The sequence below is a fragment of the Heptranchias perlo genome, chromosome 3, assembly GCF_035084215.1.
Source record: "Heptranchias perlo isolate sHepPer1 chromosome 3, sHepPer1.hap1, whole genome shotgun sequence".
Classification (NCBI taxonomy): domain Eukaryota; kingdom Metazoa; phylum Chordata; class Chondrichthyes; order Hexanchiformes; family Hexanchidae; genus Heptranchias; species Heptranchias perlo.
The window spans coordinates 7,931,653-7,946,470 of NC_090327.1; the positions used below are offsets into that span (position 1 = coordinate 7,931,653).

Sequence of the window (14,818 nt, forward strand, 5' to 3'; positions counted from 1 at the left end):
TATATTCCTCCCTCAATTGCTTCAAGATCCTAGGATGGATCCAGTCAAGCTCTGGCACTGTGTTTTCCCTTAGCTTAATTAATTTGCCTAAAATTTTTATCCATCACAATATCGCTCATTTCACTCAACTACCTCAGGGTTCACCACCTCTGATATCCTTCTCTGTAGCCAAGTCCAACGCCCAGCCATTTTTTGATCATCCTCTACAAATTGACAATCCTCCCCCCTCAGGAATCCCATCTCACTTCTACCAAATCTGATATATTTGTAAAATACCTTACTGTTCCTTTTCATGTTTTTTTGATTTTATTCCCTCAAACTCATCTCACTCAACTTCTCTATTTTTTCTTAATTCCTTTCATCCTCATTGACCCTCTTCAATTTTAATTGGTTTCCAACCTCTCTCTTTATCCATGGCATCCTAAAACTATTAGAATGTATATATGTGTGTACCTTCGCGATTCTTAAAAACATTCCACTACTGCCCAACAGTCCTGTGTGCCAATTTCTCCTCCACCTCACTCCTGACCTTGATAAAACATGCCCTATTCCAATCTGGTGTTCTAGTTTTTGTACTGACTTTTCCCCTTTCTAAATGGGCCTCAAACAGTTTCATATTGTGATCACTACTCCCAAGATGAAAAGGAGTTTGAAGATGGGAGGGACAGTGGGAGGCATTCAAGGGAGAGAGAGAGGGTTCAGAGCAAATATGTTCCCACAAAGAAGCATACAGGGCAAGATAAGGCAAAAATGGGGAGCTTGTCAGGCACCGAGAGCTCAATACCGCAGAATGCATAGGAGTATAGAAAGTGCAGGGGTGAAATTAAAAAGATTAGGAAAACAAAGAGGGCATGAAAAAATACTGATCAGTAAAATCAAGGAAAACCCAAAGATGTTTCATAAATATGTAAAGAGCAAGAGGATAACTAAGAGTAGGGTGCAGTAGAGACCAAAAAGGTAACCTGTGTGTGGAGGCAGAAGATGTGGGCACAGTTTTTAATGAATACTTTGCATCTGTTCACAAAAGAGGGGGACGATGAAGATATTGTAGTTAAGGAGGAGGAGTGTGAAATATTGGATGGGATAAACATAGGAAGTATTAAGGGGATTAGCATCTTTGAAAGTAGATAAATCGCCAGGCCTGGATGAAATGTATCTCAGGCTGTAAAGAGAAGCAAGAGAGGAAATAGCGGAGGCTCTGGCCATAATTTTTTGATCCTCCCTGGCTGTAGGAGTGGAGCCGAGGGATTGGAGGACTGCTAACGTTGTACCGTTGTTTAAAAAAGGGATAGACCGAGTAATTACAGGCCAGTCAGTCTAACCTTGGTGGTGGGCAAATTATTGGAAATGATTGAGGGACAGTATTAATCATCATTTAGAAAGGCATGGATTAATCAAGGACTGTCAGCATGGATTTGTTAAGGGAAGGTAGTGTCTGACCAACTTAATTGAATTTTTTGAGGCGGTAACAAGGAGGGTCAATGAGGGTAGTCTACATGGATTTTAGCAAGGCCCCACATGGCAAACTGGTCAGAAAAGTAAAAGCCCATGGGATCCAAGGGAAAGTGGCAAGTTGGATTCAAAATTGGCACAGTAGCAGGAAGCAAAGGGTAATGGTCGACGGGCGTTTGTGACTAGAAGGTTGTTTCCAGTGGGGTTCTGCAGGGCTCAGTACTAAATCCCTTGCTTTTTGTGGTATATATTAATGATTTAGACCTAAATGTAAAGGGCATGATTAAGAAGTTTGCAGATGATATAAAAATTGGCCATGTGGTTCATAAATGAGGAGGAAAGCTGTAGACTGCAGGAAGATATCGATGGACTGTTCAGGTGGGCAGAAAAGTGGCAAATTGAATTCAATCCAGAGTAGTGTGAGGTAATGCATTTGGGGAGGGCAAACAAGGCAAGGGAACACACAATATATGGGAGGATACTGAGGTGTGGAGGAACCTTGGAGTGCATGTCCACAGATCCCTGAAGGGCAGGTAGAAAAGGTATACGGGATATTTTCCTTTATAAGCCAAGGCATGGACTGTAAGAGAGCAAGGAGATTATGCTAGAACTGGATAAAATGCTAGTTAGGACATAGCTTGAGTACTGCGTTCAGGTCTGGTCACCACATTACAGCAAAGATGTGATTGCACTAAAGAGGGTACAGAGGAGATTTATGATTATGTTGCCAGGACTGGAGAATTTTAGCTCAGAAGGAAGATTGGATAGGCTGGGGTTGTTTTCTTTGGAACAGAGGAGGCTGAGGGGTGTATAAAATTATGAGGGGCCTAAATAGAGTGGATAGGGAGGACCTATTTCCCTTAGCAGAGAGGTCAGTGACCAGGGGGCATAGATTCAAAATAAATGGTAGAAGGATTAGAGGGAAGCTGAGGAGAAATCTTTTCACCCAGACGGTGGTAGGGGGTCTGGAACACTCTGCCTCAAAAGGCTGGTAGAGGCAGAAACCCCTCAACTCATTTAAAAAGTACTTAGATGTGCACCTCAAGTGCCATAACCTACAGGGCTACGGACCAAATGCTGGAAAGTGGGATTAAGCTGGATAGCTTTTTCAGCCGGCATGGACACAAGGGGCCGAATGGCCTCCTTCTGTGCCGTAACTTCCTATGATTCTACGACAGGTGGGTTGAGGGTGTTTCCTTTTCGGAAGGAGTGTGATGACAGTGGTTATCATATATACACATACCTAGAAAGAAAGGAGTCAAATGGATGGAAGGAGAAGGGAAAGTTTTTCTATATAGGACATCATATCTGCAGGACACACCAAAGCAACTTGAGTCAAATTGGATATATGGTCAATAATGCTAACTAATGTTCAATCACCTAAAGAGACCAGGACAGGCTACATCAATGAACAGAGGTAGCAGATGAGACTGAACACAAACATAGTCATGAGATTAGGGAGAAAGAAAAATGTGGGATACATAATGAATGATAATGTGCTCCAGATAACAGCAAGATCGAGGGATTTGCTGATTTGGTTGTTAAAACTCTAGTTCACTGTTTTCAGGCAGTCAAGGCGGCAAATAAAATTTGAGGATATATAGCTAAAGGGGAGACATAAATCACGAGTGACAGAGTGGCTTGGTAAGGCCACATTTGGAATGTTGTGTTTAGTTTAGTCTCCATATTATAGATAAGATGCAGAATTATTGGAGCAAGTCTAGAAGAGGTCTACGAGACTCATTTCTGAACTAATTGACTGAGTTAACAAAGAAACATCTACTCTGGAACTTTACTCTCGAGAGAGAGGGAGGAGGATCGTCAGGGAGAACAGATAGAGGTTTCTTCAGAAATAAATTCAATAGGTATGGAGAATTCTAATCCAAAAGAGATCTTCCATTGAGCACAAGATTCCAATACTCGGGTTCACAGTTATGAAACAGATAGTCAGTGGTTGTGGTGGACCCATAACAGGTTTAAATAAAAAGGACTGATGAATTCTGGTTAATTTTAGAATCAGTGAAGAACCTACAAAAGGTTTGGAAGGGCTGGCCAGAACAATGATCTTCTCTGGCCCAAATCATCACGATGTTACTATGCATCAACGAACCACTTCTAAAGTGCCATCACTTTAGTAGGCAAACTGGTTATATCCTGTTATTATATACACTTATATTAATTGAAAAGAATACTTAATGGGGAGAGTGAAAAATCTAATATCTAAACTTGCATATAGACAGATTTACACCAATGGTTTTGACCTTGCTTTTGCATCATCTCACAGGACCACTTGCTTGTTTATAGCTTCTTCAAGCCAAGGAAGGCAATTAAGGTTGTGGACATTGACAAAATGTCTTACCAATGCCATATGTGAGAAACAAGGCAGTGAGTTGTGCCAATAATTGATGCAGCACTGTGCTTTAACCTCACCCACTGAGCAACTTTAGCCGACTAAGTTTAGCAAAACTATTGAAGTGAACAGCTGGCACACAGAACCCCATTGGCCACCAGTGTCTTGCTTCTTTTCCTGTGGTGGTGGTGAGGGGGAGAAGACATAAAGGGCACAGACACATCTGTTGAGTATGTTTGTGGCCATATTGTGTGTAGCTTCTTAATATCAATATAGATGTCATCTGTATGGAGATACTTCAACATGTAATATTTCATAATATTGTACATGTCCAGGACATTCAGGCACACTATGAAATCCTGTCTTTTTGATATCCTCTCATAACCTATCAGTTTCATAATTTCATTAGTTAAGCACTAACCAATGCTCCAGCTGCATAAAGCATTGCTTGATCATTGAGAAAATCTTTCTTGGCTGTATGGTAGCAGCTGTAGGCCAGGTCATAATGTTGAACCAAGAAACACAGATCTGCCATTTTTCTTATCTGCAACTCCGGAGCTTCCGGTGGATACCTGAATAAAATTAAGCAATGAAATAAATGCAATCAGGCCATCAGTGTTCAAAATAAAGAGCTAAAACCATGTTATCTATGGTAAGGAGTCCCATTACCAATTTATGTTGATCCTGAAGGTATACAATTTTGAAGCATTTCTTATTCACTTATAGAACAAAGCGACCAAACCTTCCAGGAAAACGATGTCTCAATGATTCTGAACTACAAAATGATCGACATGTACTCAAAAGTACCTAAAAGGGATATTACATGCTTGGTTCTGAACAATTCTTCTTTTCAAATGCAACAAAATCAAGCCTATAAAAAGTTCATATTATCTCCCCATCCTACAATACATTTAATTAACAACAAAAAAATCAGTGGAAACCTTCATATTTTCCCACCCATATGTTGCCTCAATCTTAGCAAACCTTGATGTGTTTTGCTGTTTTTATTGAAGTTTCTTTTCCCCTTTCTTCATCACCGCTGTTTGATGTTTTCCCCCACAATACTCAAGGTTAATACCCTTCAATTTATTCCCTAATGTTTGCTTTTTGTTCTAAAATTTCTCCATGATTTCTTTCTGGTCTCTCTCCACATTTCAGTATCAATCTGTCTCAGCATATTTTCTCCACCTGTACCCCAAAAAAAGCCATACAACACCAAAAGGTGAACTAGTCTTTCACTGCAAAATCTTGAATTTAAACATTTGTGGACTTTTTGAATCAATGCAAGCCAAGTGAATTTTGCCAAAAAAAGAGTGCTCTACTTACAATAGGCTGGTGGCATTTTTAAGCTCATTTATGGTTTTCTCCGGCACTTTACTCCCACTGAACCATTTTTTAGTAGCCGTGAATAAAGAACGACTTAGGCCTTTTCTAGACACCAGCTGCAGAAACATAAAAGTTTGTGATACAAAACTGAAATAAAAGTGGACTGCTTTAACAATTTACTAAGTAATGCATCATTTTAGATTTCACAGCACTATTCATAAAAGGTAAAAGCTTTTATGCACAATGTAATTGCAACATAACGCAGAAATAACACTTACAATAAACCAACAGGAAACCATGTTCCAAATACGTCCTTGAACATATTATAAATCAAATACTTCAACAGTCGCGACTTCAGCTAGCAACCACTCTCAGATTGGTTGATAAGCAGGAGCCCTTCTTGGCTCCACTCTACCAGAATGTTTAAAAACTTATTTCAAGGAATAATCTGCCTTTTTCTTTTCACAGAAATGTATGTACATCTTGTCCATTTCACTCATCTATTGGAAGGCATGAGATTTACATCTTTCCACATACAGAACCCATTCATACAACAATTAGTTCCAGCAGAATTCCGATCACAAAATCAGGAATATGTAGAAGTCCCAGAATACACAGGACTGGTTTTAAAAGGAGTAGGAACATTTCTTATTAAGTCTCCTTTCAAAACATGATCAAATTACAGAAAAGTTGAACAGCGTTACTAGTGCCACACATGAACAGCCCAAGCCTCATCACTAAACTTTTCTTCCTTAATACACTTGCCTTAGAGGGGGTGCAATGAAGGTTCACTAGATTAATTCCTGGGATGAGAGGGTTATCCTGTGAGGAGAGATTGAGTAGAATGGGCCTATACTCTCGAGTTTAGAAGAATGAGAAGGGATCTCATTGAAACATAAGATTCTGAGGGGGCTTGACAAGGTAGATGCTGAGAGGCCGTTTCCCCGGGCTGGACAGTCTAGAGCTAGGGGCAGAGTCTCAGGATAAGGGCTCGGCCATTTAAGACCGAGATGAGGTGGAATTTCTTTGGAATTCCCTACCCCAGAGGGCTGTGGATGGTGAGTCATTGAATATGTTCAAGTTTGTGATAAGATTTTTGGACTCTAGGGGAAATCAAGGGATATGGGGATCGGGCAAGCAAGTGGAGTTGAGGTACAAGATCAGCCATGATCTTACTGAATGGCGGAGCAGGCTCGAGGGGCTGTGTGGCCTAACCTGCTCCTATTTCTTATGTTCTTATACAAATGGAGATTTTAAAAACATTTCTAGTGGTTTCATTTAGTTGCCTATAACAAAGCGAAAGGAAATGAATAAGCTTAGATTTATATTCAAAAAAAGTTAAACTTCAACAGTCACTTGTTTGCATCAGTCTCTTGCTCCCAGTTAAAAAAGGCTGCTTTTAATTTAATATCCAGCATACATCACAGAAACAGGCCATTTGGCCCAATTGGTATATGCTGGCGTTCATGCTCCACATGAGCCTCCTCCCTCCCTACTTCATCTTAACCCTATTACCAAAACCTTCGATTCCCTTCTCCCCCATGCGCCTATCTAGCGCTCCCTTAAATGTATCTATGCTATTTGCCTCAACTATTCCTTGTAGTGAGTTCCACATTCTAACCACTCGGAGTAAAGAAGTTTCTCCTGAACATAAGATAAGAAATAGGAGCAGGAGTAGGCCAATTGGCCCCTCGAGCCTGCTCCGCCATTCAATAAGATCATGGCTGATCTGATCCTAACCTCAAATCTAAATTCATGTCCAATTTCCTGCCCGCTCCCCGTAATTCCCTATGGATTTATTAGTGACTATCTTATATTTATGACCTCTAGTTTTGGACGTCCCCACGAGTGGAAACATCTCTACATCCACCCTATCAAATCCTTTCATAATCTTAAAGACCTAGTATGGTAATACACTGCAATGATGCTATGGTATGTGACAATATGGCACAAAATAGGACATAGCTTTAGCCATCAATTCAGCATGTAAGTTTCAAACTCAGCTAATCCACATGAGGTTTCTGAATGGGAGAATGGGAAGTGGAGTGTTAACCAATCTAGCAGGCAACTCAACAAATGCACTCAGAGGCTTGGGAGACAGTTATCTTCTGCATTGCATGAGTGTTTAAAGCATAATTGGGTTAAATATAAGCCAGTGAAGTAATTTTGAAGCGCAGTCACTGCTGTGGTGTAGGAAATGCAGCAACCAATTTGCACACAGCATGATCCCACAAACGGCAATGATCAGATGATCTGTTTTAGTGATATTGGTTGAGGGATAAATATTGACTCCAGGACACGAAGAACTCCCCAGCTCTTCTTCAAAAGAGTGCCATGGGATCTTCTATGACCACCCAGGATGGCAGATGGGGCCTTGGTTTAACGTCTCATCCGAAAGACAGCACCCCCTCAGTACTGCACAGGAATGTTGGCCTGGATTTTGTGCTCAAGTCTCTGAAGTGGGACCTGAACCCACAACCTTCTGACTCAGAGCCAAGATGAAGACTTCCACAAATCCAATTCTTACAGCCTGTCACTCTAAACTGCAAGACAGCAGCATATACTTTTATGGCAGATAAGAGCAAACTGTATTTCCAACTTTCCCTAGCAGTAAAACACAATGGATAAAGATACAAGAAAGGCATATTTAATGATTTTGGCTGGTGACTGACGTGTTCACATGGATATGGGCACACTTGCATCCCGGCCAGGAATGATCACAAAACTACCAACGTAGAAAAATAATGGACAGGAAAAGACCAAATCTGTTCCATGCCATCACTATGCAATTTAATACCATGCCCCACCCACTAGCAGCCACCTAACCTCTTGGGACAGGCAAAAACAAAGAAAAGCCCCAGGCCAATTCAAGGGGGGGAACTGCACAGAAAGAATTGTGAATCATTTGCCAAGAACTAACATTCATTTGCTCTGGAGCAGAAATTGAATTGTGGGTTTAAAAAAAAAGTCCAACCATTCAGCCCTTCAGTTGCAGCACTTTTATTTTGGTCTTATCGGGAGGATAGGGTACTTAGAATTCATTATGTCTAGAGTGTACAAACTATGCCCTAGAGGGCACAGCCCTAGCAATCATGCCCACGAAGCCATGGCGAGGGCTTCGAGTTGCATTTCTCATGCAGATAGTTTCAACTGTTTCAATTTCAGCAGCCTACCGGTTTGGGAGAAGGCTGCTTCCTCATGGTGGATTTAGAGCTTTGCACCATTAAAGTAGTGGTCCTAGACATACTATGCAAATTGAAACTGAATCAGCGAGAGCCTAGTATCCCCACATGGGTATTAAATTGCCAGATAGTGTTCATTATCCACTAAAATTATTTTTTTTTAAATTTACATTAGAGATCGGAATAAGGAGCAATTTTCCCATGTAATTACACAAAACTGATTTGGTTGGGGTGGTCAGTGGGTAGCAATGGTTTTGCAACACCCAACTCACCACAATATTGACAACTAAATTAAGAGTCTCAGTTTAATTTTAGCATCCTGTGTTGTCTTCAATGAATTGCTTTGATTTGGTATTTTGTTGCTAATACCTGGCCAGAGCACTCAGAGGTAGCATGAAGTGATCCCACAGAGAGGAAACACCCCTGTCCAAAGCAGTGCTTTTGCACCACCCAGTGACAAGAAATTACTACTACAAGAAGTTCAAATCTGTATTTTCAGCATTAAAACAAACAGCATTGTTCACCACACCTTCATGCAAAATTAGCAAAGGTGTTGAGTATTAAAAGTTACCTAAATTAATGCAGATAACTGCGCAAATGAAGCTGCAAGAAATCAATCAGTTCTGTTGCCTGTATAATTACTGTGATGTTATCCATGGATAAGGATTTGTAACACACTGCAGCTTTAATAAAGCTATTCTTTGACGCACAAGGCAGACCAGATCAAATTAATTGTAACTCAGACTTCCCTCTTCTCTTATCCCCTCGTATTGGACTGGATTAAAAAGTACAATCCTAACTTCCTGCATTGTGGGGTGGATTTAAAACCGGATTCCAAAAAGGATAAAAAAGACTGCTAACCCACCGCATCATCTGCCCTGATGGTGGTCAATACCAAGCATTGGTAACAGCAGATTAAGCAAGTACTTGCTGCTGGTTTCTCAAATCTCAATGTGCAAGTACACATCTCCTTCAGCTCCACATTCACTAGCCACGTCTCCATTTGCTTGGGCTGAATCACCTGTGGTAATGCTACCAGCTTAACCTTCAGAATGCCAGCATTCTGATGATCATAAGCGGTAAGAATTATGTATGGTGATTAGAATATTCCCAACATATGGATACTTTCTCTGCAGTCAAAGATATTTTTGCGCCTCGGAGGCCAAAAGCAGCTTAGAATGATCACTGTCTGGACTAACCAACTGTCCTAAAGTTTAGATGTTTTATGAATAGTGCCGCCTTTACTAGAGATGCTCCTATCTGTCTTCAAGGGGGGGTGTGGCGGGCAGAGAGAAGAACTGGGTTCTTGCTCCTAACTATTACACAACAATCCCTGTGGGAGGAACGTATACGTGGATTTGGCATGAGGGCATTAGGCGAACAGTTTGTCGATATTCGCTGACTAGGCTTACACATGAACAATGACCACTACAGCAAAGAGTCAACACCTTCGGGAAAGGGTGGAAGGGAGCAAAACAAGACAAAACCACTAAAAACACTGCCATTGTAAATTAGTGTCAGGAAGACTTCCACCTAAAGGATTGTTTTTGAAACTGCCCTTAAGAGTGGAACATATTTAATTGACTTCCCCTTGTCTTGACAGAATGTCCATTGTTAGAGATTTTCCAATATAAAGTCACTCCAAAAGGAAGCAAAGCCAACAGACTAGACTTCAATACTGAAAGACACTCAAAGCTCATGCAGAAGCTGAGCATGCAATTCATTTTAATTTGAGAGAATGGACTACTGTAAAAATGATTTTTGCACAGACATCCGCCTGATAGAATCAATGTAATTTCATAGTTAAATAGATGAAACTTACCTTTGATACATGAAAGATAACGAATATTTTTCCCCCTCAAAAAAAAGTTTGCACAAGTGTGAAGTTGCTAAAGCAAGGAATGATCTCACTGAATACAATTCTATCTTTGTTCCCAACAGCATTAGAAACTCAAATGATCAGACAAGAACATGGTGAGGGTTACAGTAAACAACATACAGCACTGTTTGCGTTTACTCACAGCAGGAAGACCCAAATGAAATAGGTGATTTATAAATATTCCTACAATTCAGTTATATCTTTATTGCATTGTGATTACATTATTACATTGTGATTACTTTTCTACTGGCAGAAATAAACAGCTTATTTGAGCTTGTTAACCTCAGTTAAGATCTGTATTCCATCTCCACATGAAATACTAATTTACCTTTACTTTTTCCCAGATGTTGATTGACCTATGTACCTCAAGCATTTTGCTTTTATTTCCAAATTATAGCATTTGCAGTTTTTCTTTTTATAGAAAGAAATAACTTTGCATTTATATAGCGCCTTTCATGACCTCATGACATCCCAAAGCGCTTTACAGCCAATGAAGTAGTTTTGAAGTGTAGTCACCGTTGTGATGTTGCAATGTTTCATCATTATTTCACATGAACCATTAGAAATATGGGTATCTGACCACTTATACAGTTGGTAGCAAATGTTCTTGTAAAAAAAAAATGCAAATAAAACTATAGCCACACCTGATCGTTCAGTTGCCGGATAGTCTTTTCAATGTGTGGCAGTAATCCCCGAAATGTGAACTCCTGAATGAACTGTCTAATTCGATCATGATCGGTCAGTGTTAAACTGAATCCATGAGCACTCGAGCTGTTTTGCTTCACTGCATCATTCGTCGTCTCCACAGGCTTTGCTCGATTAGGACCATCAAGTCCCCCTGACTTCACAAGAACACCTTCCTGAAATGGATGGGATTTAAAGTTGTTTGGAATTCCATCTGTTAAAAATGAGAGAATGGTTATACATATATGCTGATCAATCTCCCAGGGAGTCGAGGCCTGTACTGTTGAAAAGTTTCCGCTCGATGCTCCTAAAAGAATGCGATTAACACATCAACCTGAAAACAGGGGATAAAAAAAAACAACCTTCTAGAATAGTAAATTGGACATGTACTTGAAGGGGACTAATCTGCAGGGCTATGGGGAAAAAGTTGGGGTGTGGGACTAAATTGGACAGTTCTTTCGAAGAGCTGGCACAGGCACGACAGGCCGAATGGCCGCCTTGTTTTGTAAGATACTATTCTAGGAACAATAGGGAGATTAAAAGTTAACGCAATAAACTGCAGAATTTCAACATTATTTTTTTTTGACAACCCCAACAGGAAAACTGAACAGACAGAAACCAGCACAAACTACATACGTCACCACTAACAAAAGATTACCAATGAACACTGCAACACAGCTAAGCAGACACCAGTCGATCAATAAATTGTACTGCTACACCTCTGAATCAAGATATTAATTGGCAACAGGGCACACGAATGAATATGAGCATCATCTAACAGTGAATAAAGATATGCAGATTGGAGTGAATTAATAAATTAACAGATCAACAGGCATAGCAATTAATAAATTAACAGAGCTGCAGGAGCCATTGAAATAATATCCACTTCCTAACTCTTCCTGCCATTGTAGTTATTAACTGACTCACCAGTTTCACCGGCAGTTTGCATTTTAATGCGCTGAGGAGCAACATCACAAGGGAACTACAGGAAATTGGATTAAAAATGGGGATGACTACATTAAAAAGGTTTACTTACTGAGAAGAGTTTCATTCTTCAGTAGCACACATTGAATAAAATGCGATTGAAATGATCTTGGGTCTTTTTTGGCAGGGTTCAGAGCCATCATAGAAGTGTAGCTGACCACAAAGTATTTTCTACATAAACTTAACTGGACCAGCCACATAAATACTATGGCTACAACAGGACAGAGGCTCGGTATTCTGCGGCAAGTGACTCACCACCTGACTCCTGAAAGCCTTTCCACCATCTACGAGGCACAAGTCAGGAATACCTGGATGAGTGCAGCTCCAACACAAGAAGCTCGACATCATCCAGGGCAAAGCAGCCTGCTTGATTGGCACTCCATCCACCACCCTAAACATTCACTATCTACCACCTGCGCACCCTGGCTGCAGTGCAGCACTGCAGCAACTCAACAAAGCTTCTTCGACAGCACCTCCCAAACCCGCGACCTCTACCACCTGGAAGGACAAGAGCAGCAGGCACATGGGAACATCACCTGCACGTTCCCCTCCAAGTCACACATCATCCAGACTTGGAAATATGCCGCCGTTCCTTCATCGTCGCTGCGTCAAAATCCTGGAACTCCCTTCCACTGTAGGAGAACCTTCACCATACGGACTGCAGCAGTTCAAGGCGGCTGCTCACCGCCACCTTCTCAAGGGCAATTAGGGATGGGCAATAAATGCTGGCCTCGCCAGCGACGCCCACATCCCATGAACGAATAAAAAAAAATTACTCCAGGGCTAACAGTCAATCACCACCTCAGGATCCCCTATCATCTAAGAGCATTTTGTAGATTTTTACCCTATAAATAGCTGCTTCAATAAACAGCCACAATGTCTCAGGATAAGATAATACGATAGGACAATAACACTGTTACCGAGACTGCTTATAAAATTTCTGTTTGATAAATAGGACATTCAGCAGTTATAGAGAAGACAAGCAACAAAACTGGATAACCTGAAAAAACATACCAAATCGTGCACATTAATCTTTTAATAAAACTGAATATAAAATAGCTGGGATGGGATTCTAATATCCAATTTGTAAACAATGTAAGACAACTAAATTCCTTCAGGCCAATAGCATACTCAGCCACGTTTTATTTTCCATTTAAAAGTGGGAATAAGCTCACAGTTCAGTTTATTTTAATAGTAGATAGTTGCAGCCATTGAGAAACTGAACCAAATCTGGCTTTGATATTGGTCACCCTTTTACATTACAGGATACTCTGCTTAAAAGCAATTTGTTTTGCAACCATATTTTGCATAACCGCTACGTTTGCACATCTATCTTCATGTTTTCAGCTTTGAAATTACTTTAAGTTCCTCCCTCTCATTAGACGCTTGGTTCCCCACTATTTCTGGTACTTTTTTTTTGTGACTTCTACTGTGAAGACAGATATAAAATATTTGTTTAATATCTCTGCCATTTCCCCATTATAATTTCTCCTGTCTCGAAGTAGAGGACACTGGTTGGCTACCAGTGAAGTACAAGATAGTAACCTAATCAATGGGTTCAAACAGCAAAAACACAAGTTGTTCATGGATGTTAGTTGATTAAATACGATTCTTTCATGACGTTGATCCAGCATTTATCGTATGTCAATGTTGTTACTTGCCCTAGTTAGCATTATTATTGTTAAATTTAGGAACAACTGCATTTAAACTAATGGACTTCAACGAAATGAAAATCAGGATGTAGAATCAGTATGGGTGATGCTAAGAAATATCAAGGGGCAGAAAACCACTGGTGGGAGTAGTTTACAGGCCCCTTATCAGTAGTCATAGCGTTGGACAGAGTATAAAATCAGGAAATTAGAGGAGCATGTAATAAGGGTAATGCAATAACCATGGGGGACTTGAATCTTCATACAGACTGAGCAAACCAAATTGGCAAAAGTAGTTTGGAGGACGAGTTCATGGAATGCATCCGAGACAGTTTTCTAGAACAATATGTCGAGAAACCAACTAGGGAACAGGCTATTTTAGATTTAGTATTGTGTAATGAGATAGGATTAATTAGTAATCCAATAATAAAAGGATCCTCTGGGGAACAGTGATCACAACACGATAGCATTTCATAGAGTTTGAGAATTATATAGTTAAGTCCGAAATTAGGGTCTTAAATTTAAACAAAGGCAATTATGTAGTTATGAAGGGTGAGTTGGTTAAGGTAGATTGGGAAATTAGATTAAAAGATATCAAGGTAGATAAACGGTGAACATTTAAAGAAATAATTCATAATTCCTGAATAAACATACCCTTGAAGAATAAAAATGGCACAGCAAAAGTGATCCAACCGTGGCTAACGAGAGAAGTTAAGGATAGTATTAGATTAAGAGGCTTACAATGTTGTCAAAGAGTGGTAAGCCTGAAGATTGGGAGGGTTTTTAGAAATCAGCAAATGATAACCAAGGAATTGATAAAGATGGAGAAAATTGAACATGAGAGTAAATTAACAAGAAATATAAACAGATTGTAAGAGCTTCTACAAGTATATAAAAAGGAAGAGATTAGCGAAAGTAAACATGGGTCTATTCGAGGCCGAGACACGAGAAATTATAATGGGGAATGAGGAAATGGCAGAGATATTAAACAAATATTTTATATCTGTCCTCACAGTAGAAGACAAAAAACATACCAGAAATAGTGGGGAACCAAGGGTCTAATGAGAGGGAGGAACTTAAAGTAATTAAGATTAGTAACAATAAAGTTTTAGAAAAATTAATGACTAAAAGCCAACAAATCCCCTGGACCTGATGGCCGACATCCTACGGTTTTAAGCGGTGGCTGCAGAGACAGTGGATGCATTGGTTTTGACCTTCCTGAATTCCCTAGATTCAAGAACAGTACCCATGGATTGGAAGGTAGCAAATGTAACCCCGCTATTCAAGAAAGGGAGAGAGAAAACAGGGAACC

General features: G+C 40.1%; 1 protein-coding gene across 2 annotated transcripts in view; it reads right to left on the minus strand.

Annotated features, from left to right (window-relative positions):
- trappc8 (trafficking protein particle complex subunit 8) overlaps positions 1-14,818 on the minus strand; it is a 151,875-nt gene that overhangs the window by 79,146 nt on the left and 57,911 nt on the right. For both annotated transcript variants that reach the window (XM_067977999.1, XM_067977994.1), the window contains 3 exons: positions 10,834-11,087; positions 5,129-5,244; positions 4,224-4,374 (listed from right to left, as the gene is read on the minus strand). In XM_067977999.1, coding sequence (XP_067834100.1) covers positions 4,224-4,374; positions 5,129-5,244; positions 10,834-11,087 — 521 coding nt within the window. The remainder of the gene's footprint in view (positions 1-4,223; positions 4,375-5,128; positions 5,245-10,833; positions 11,088-14,818) is intronic.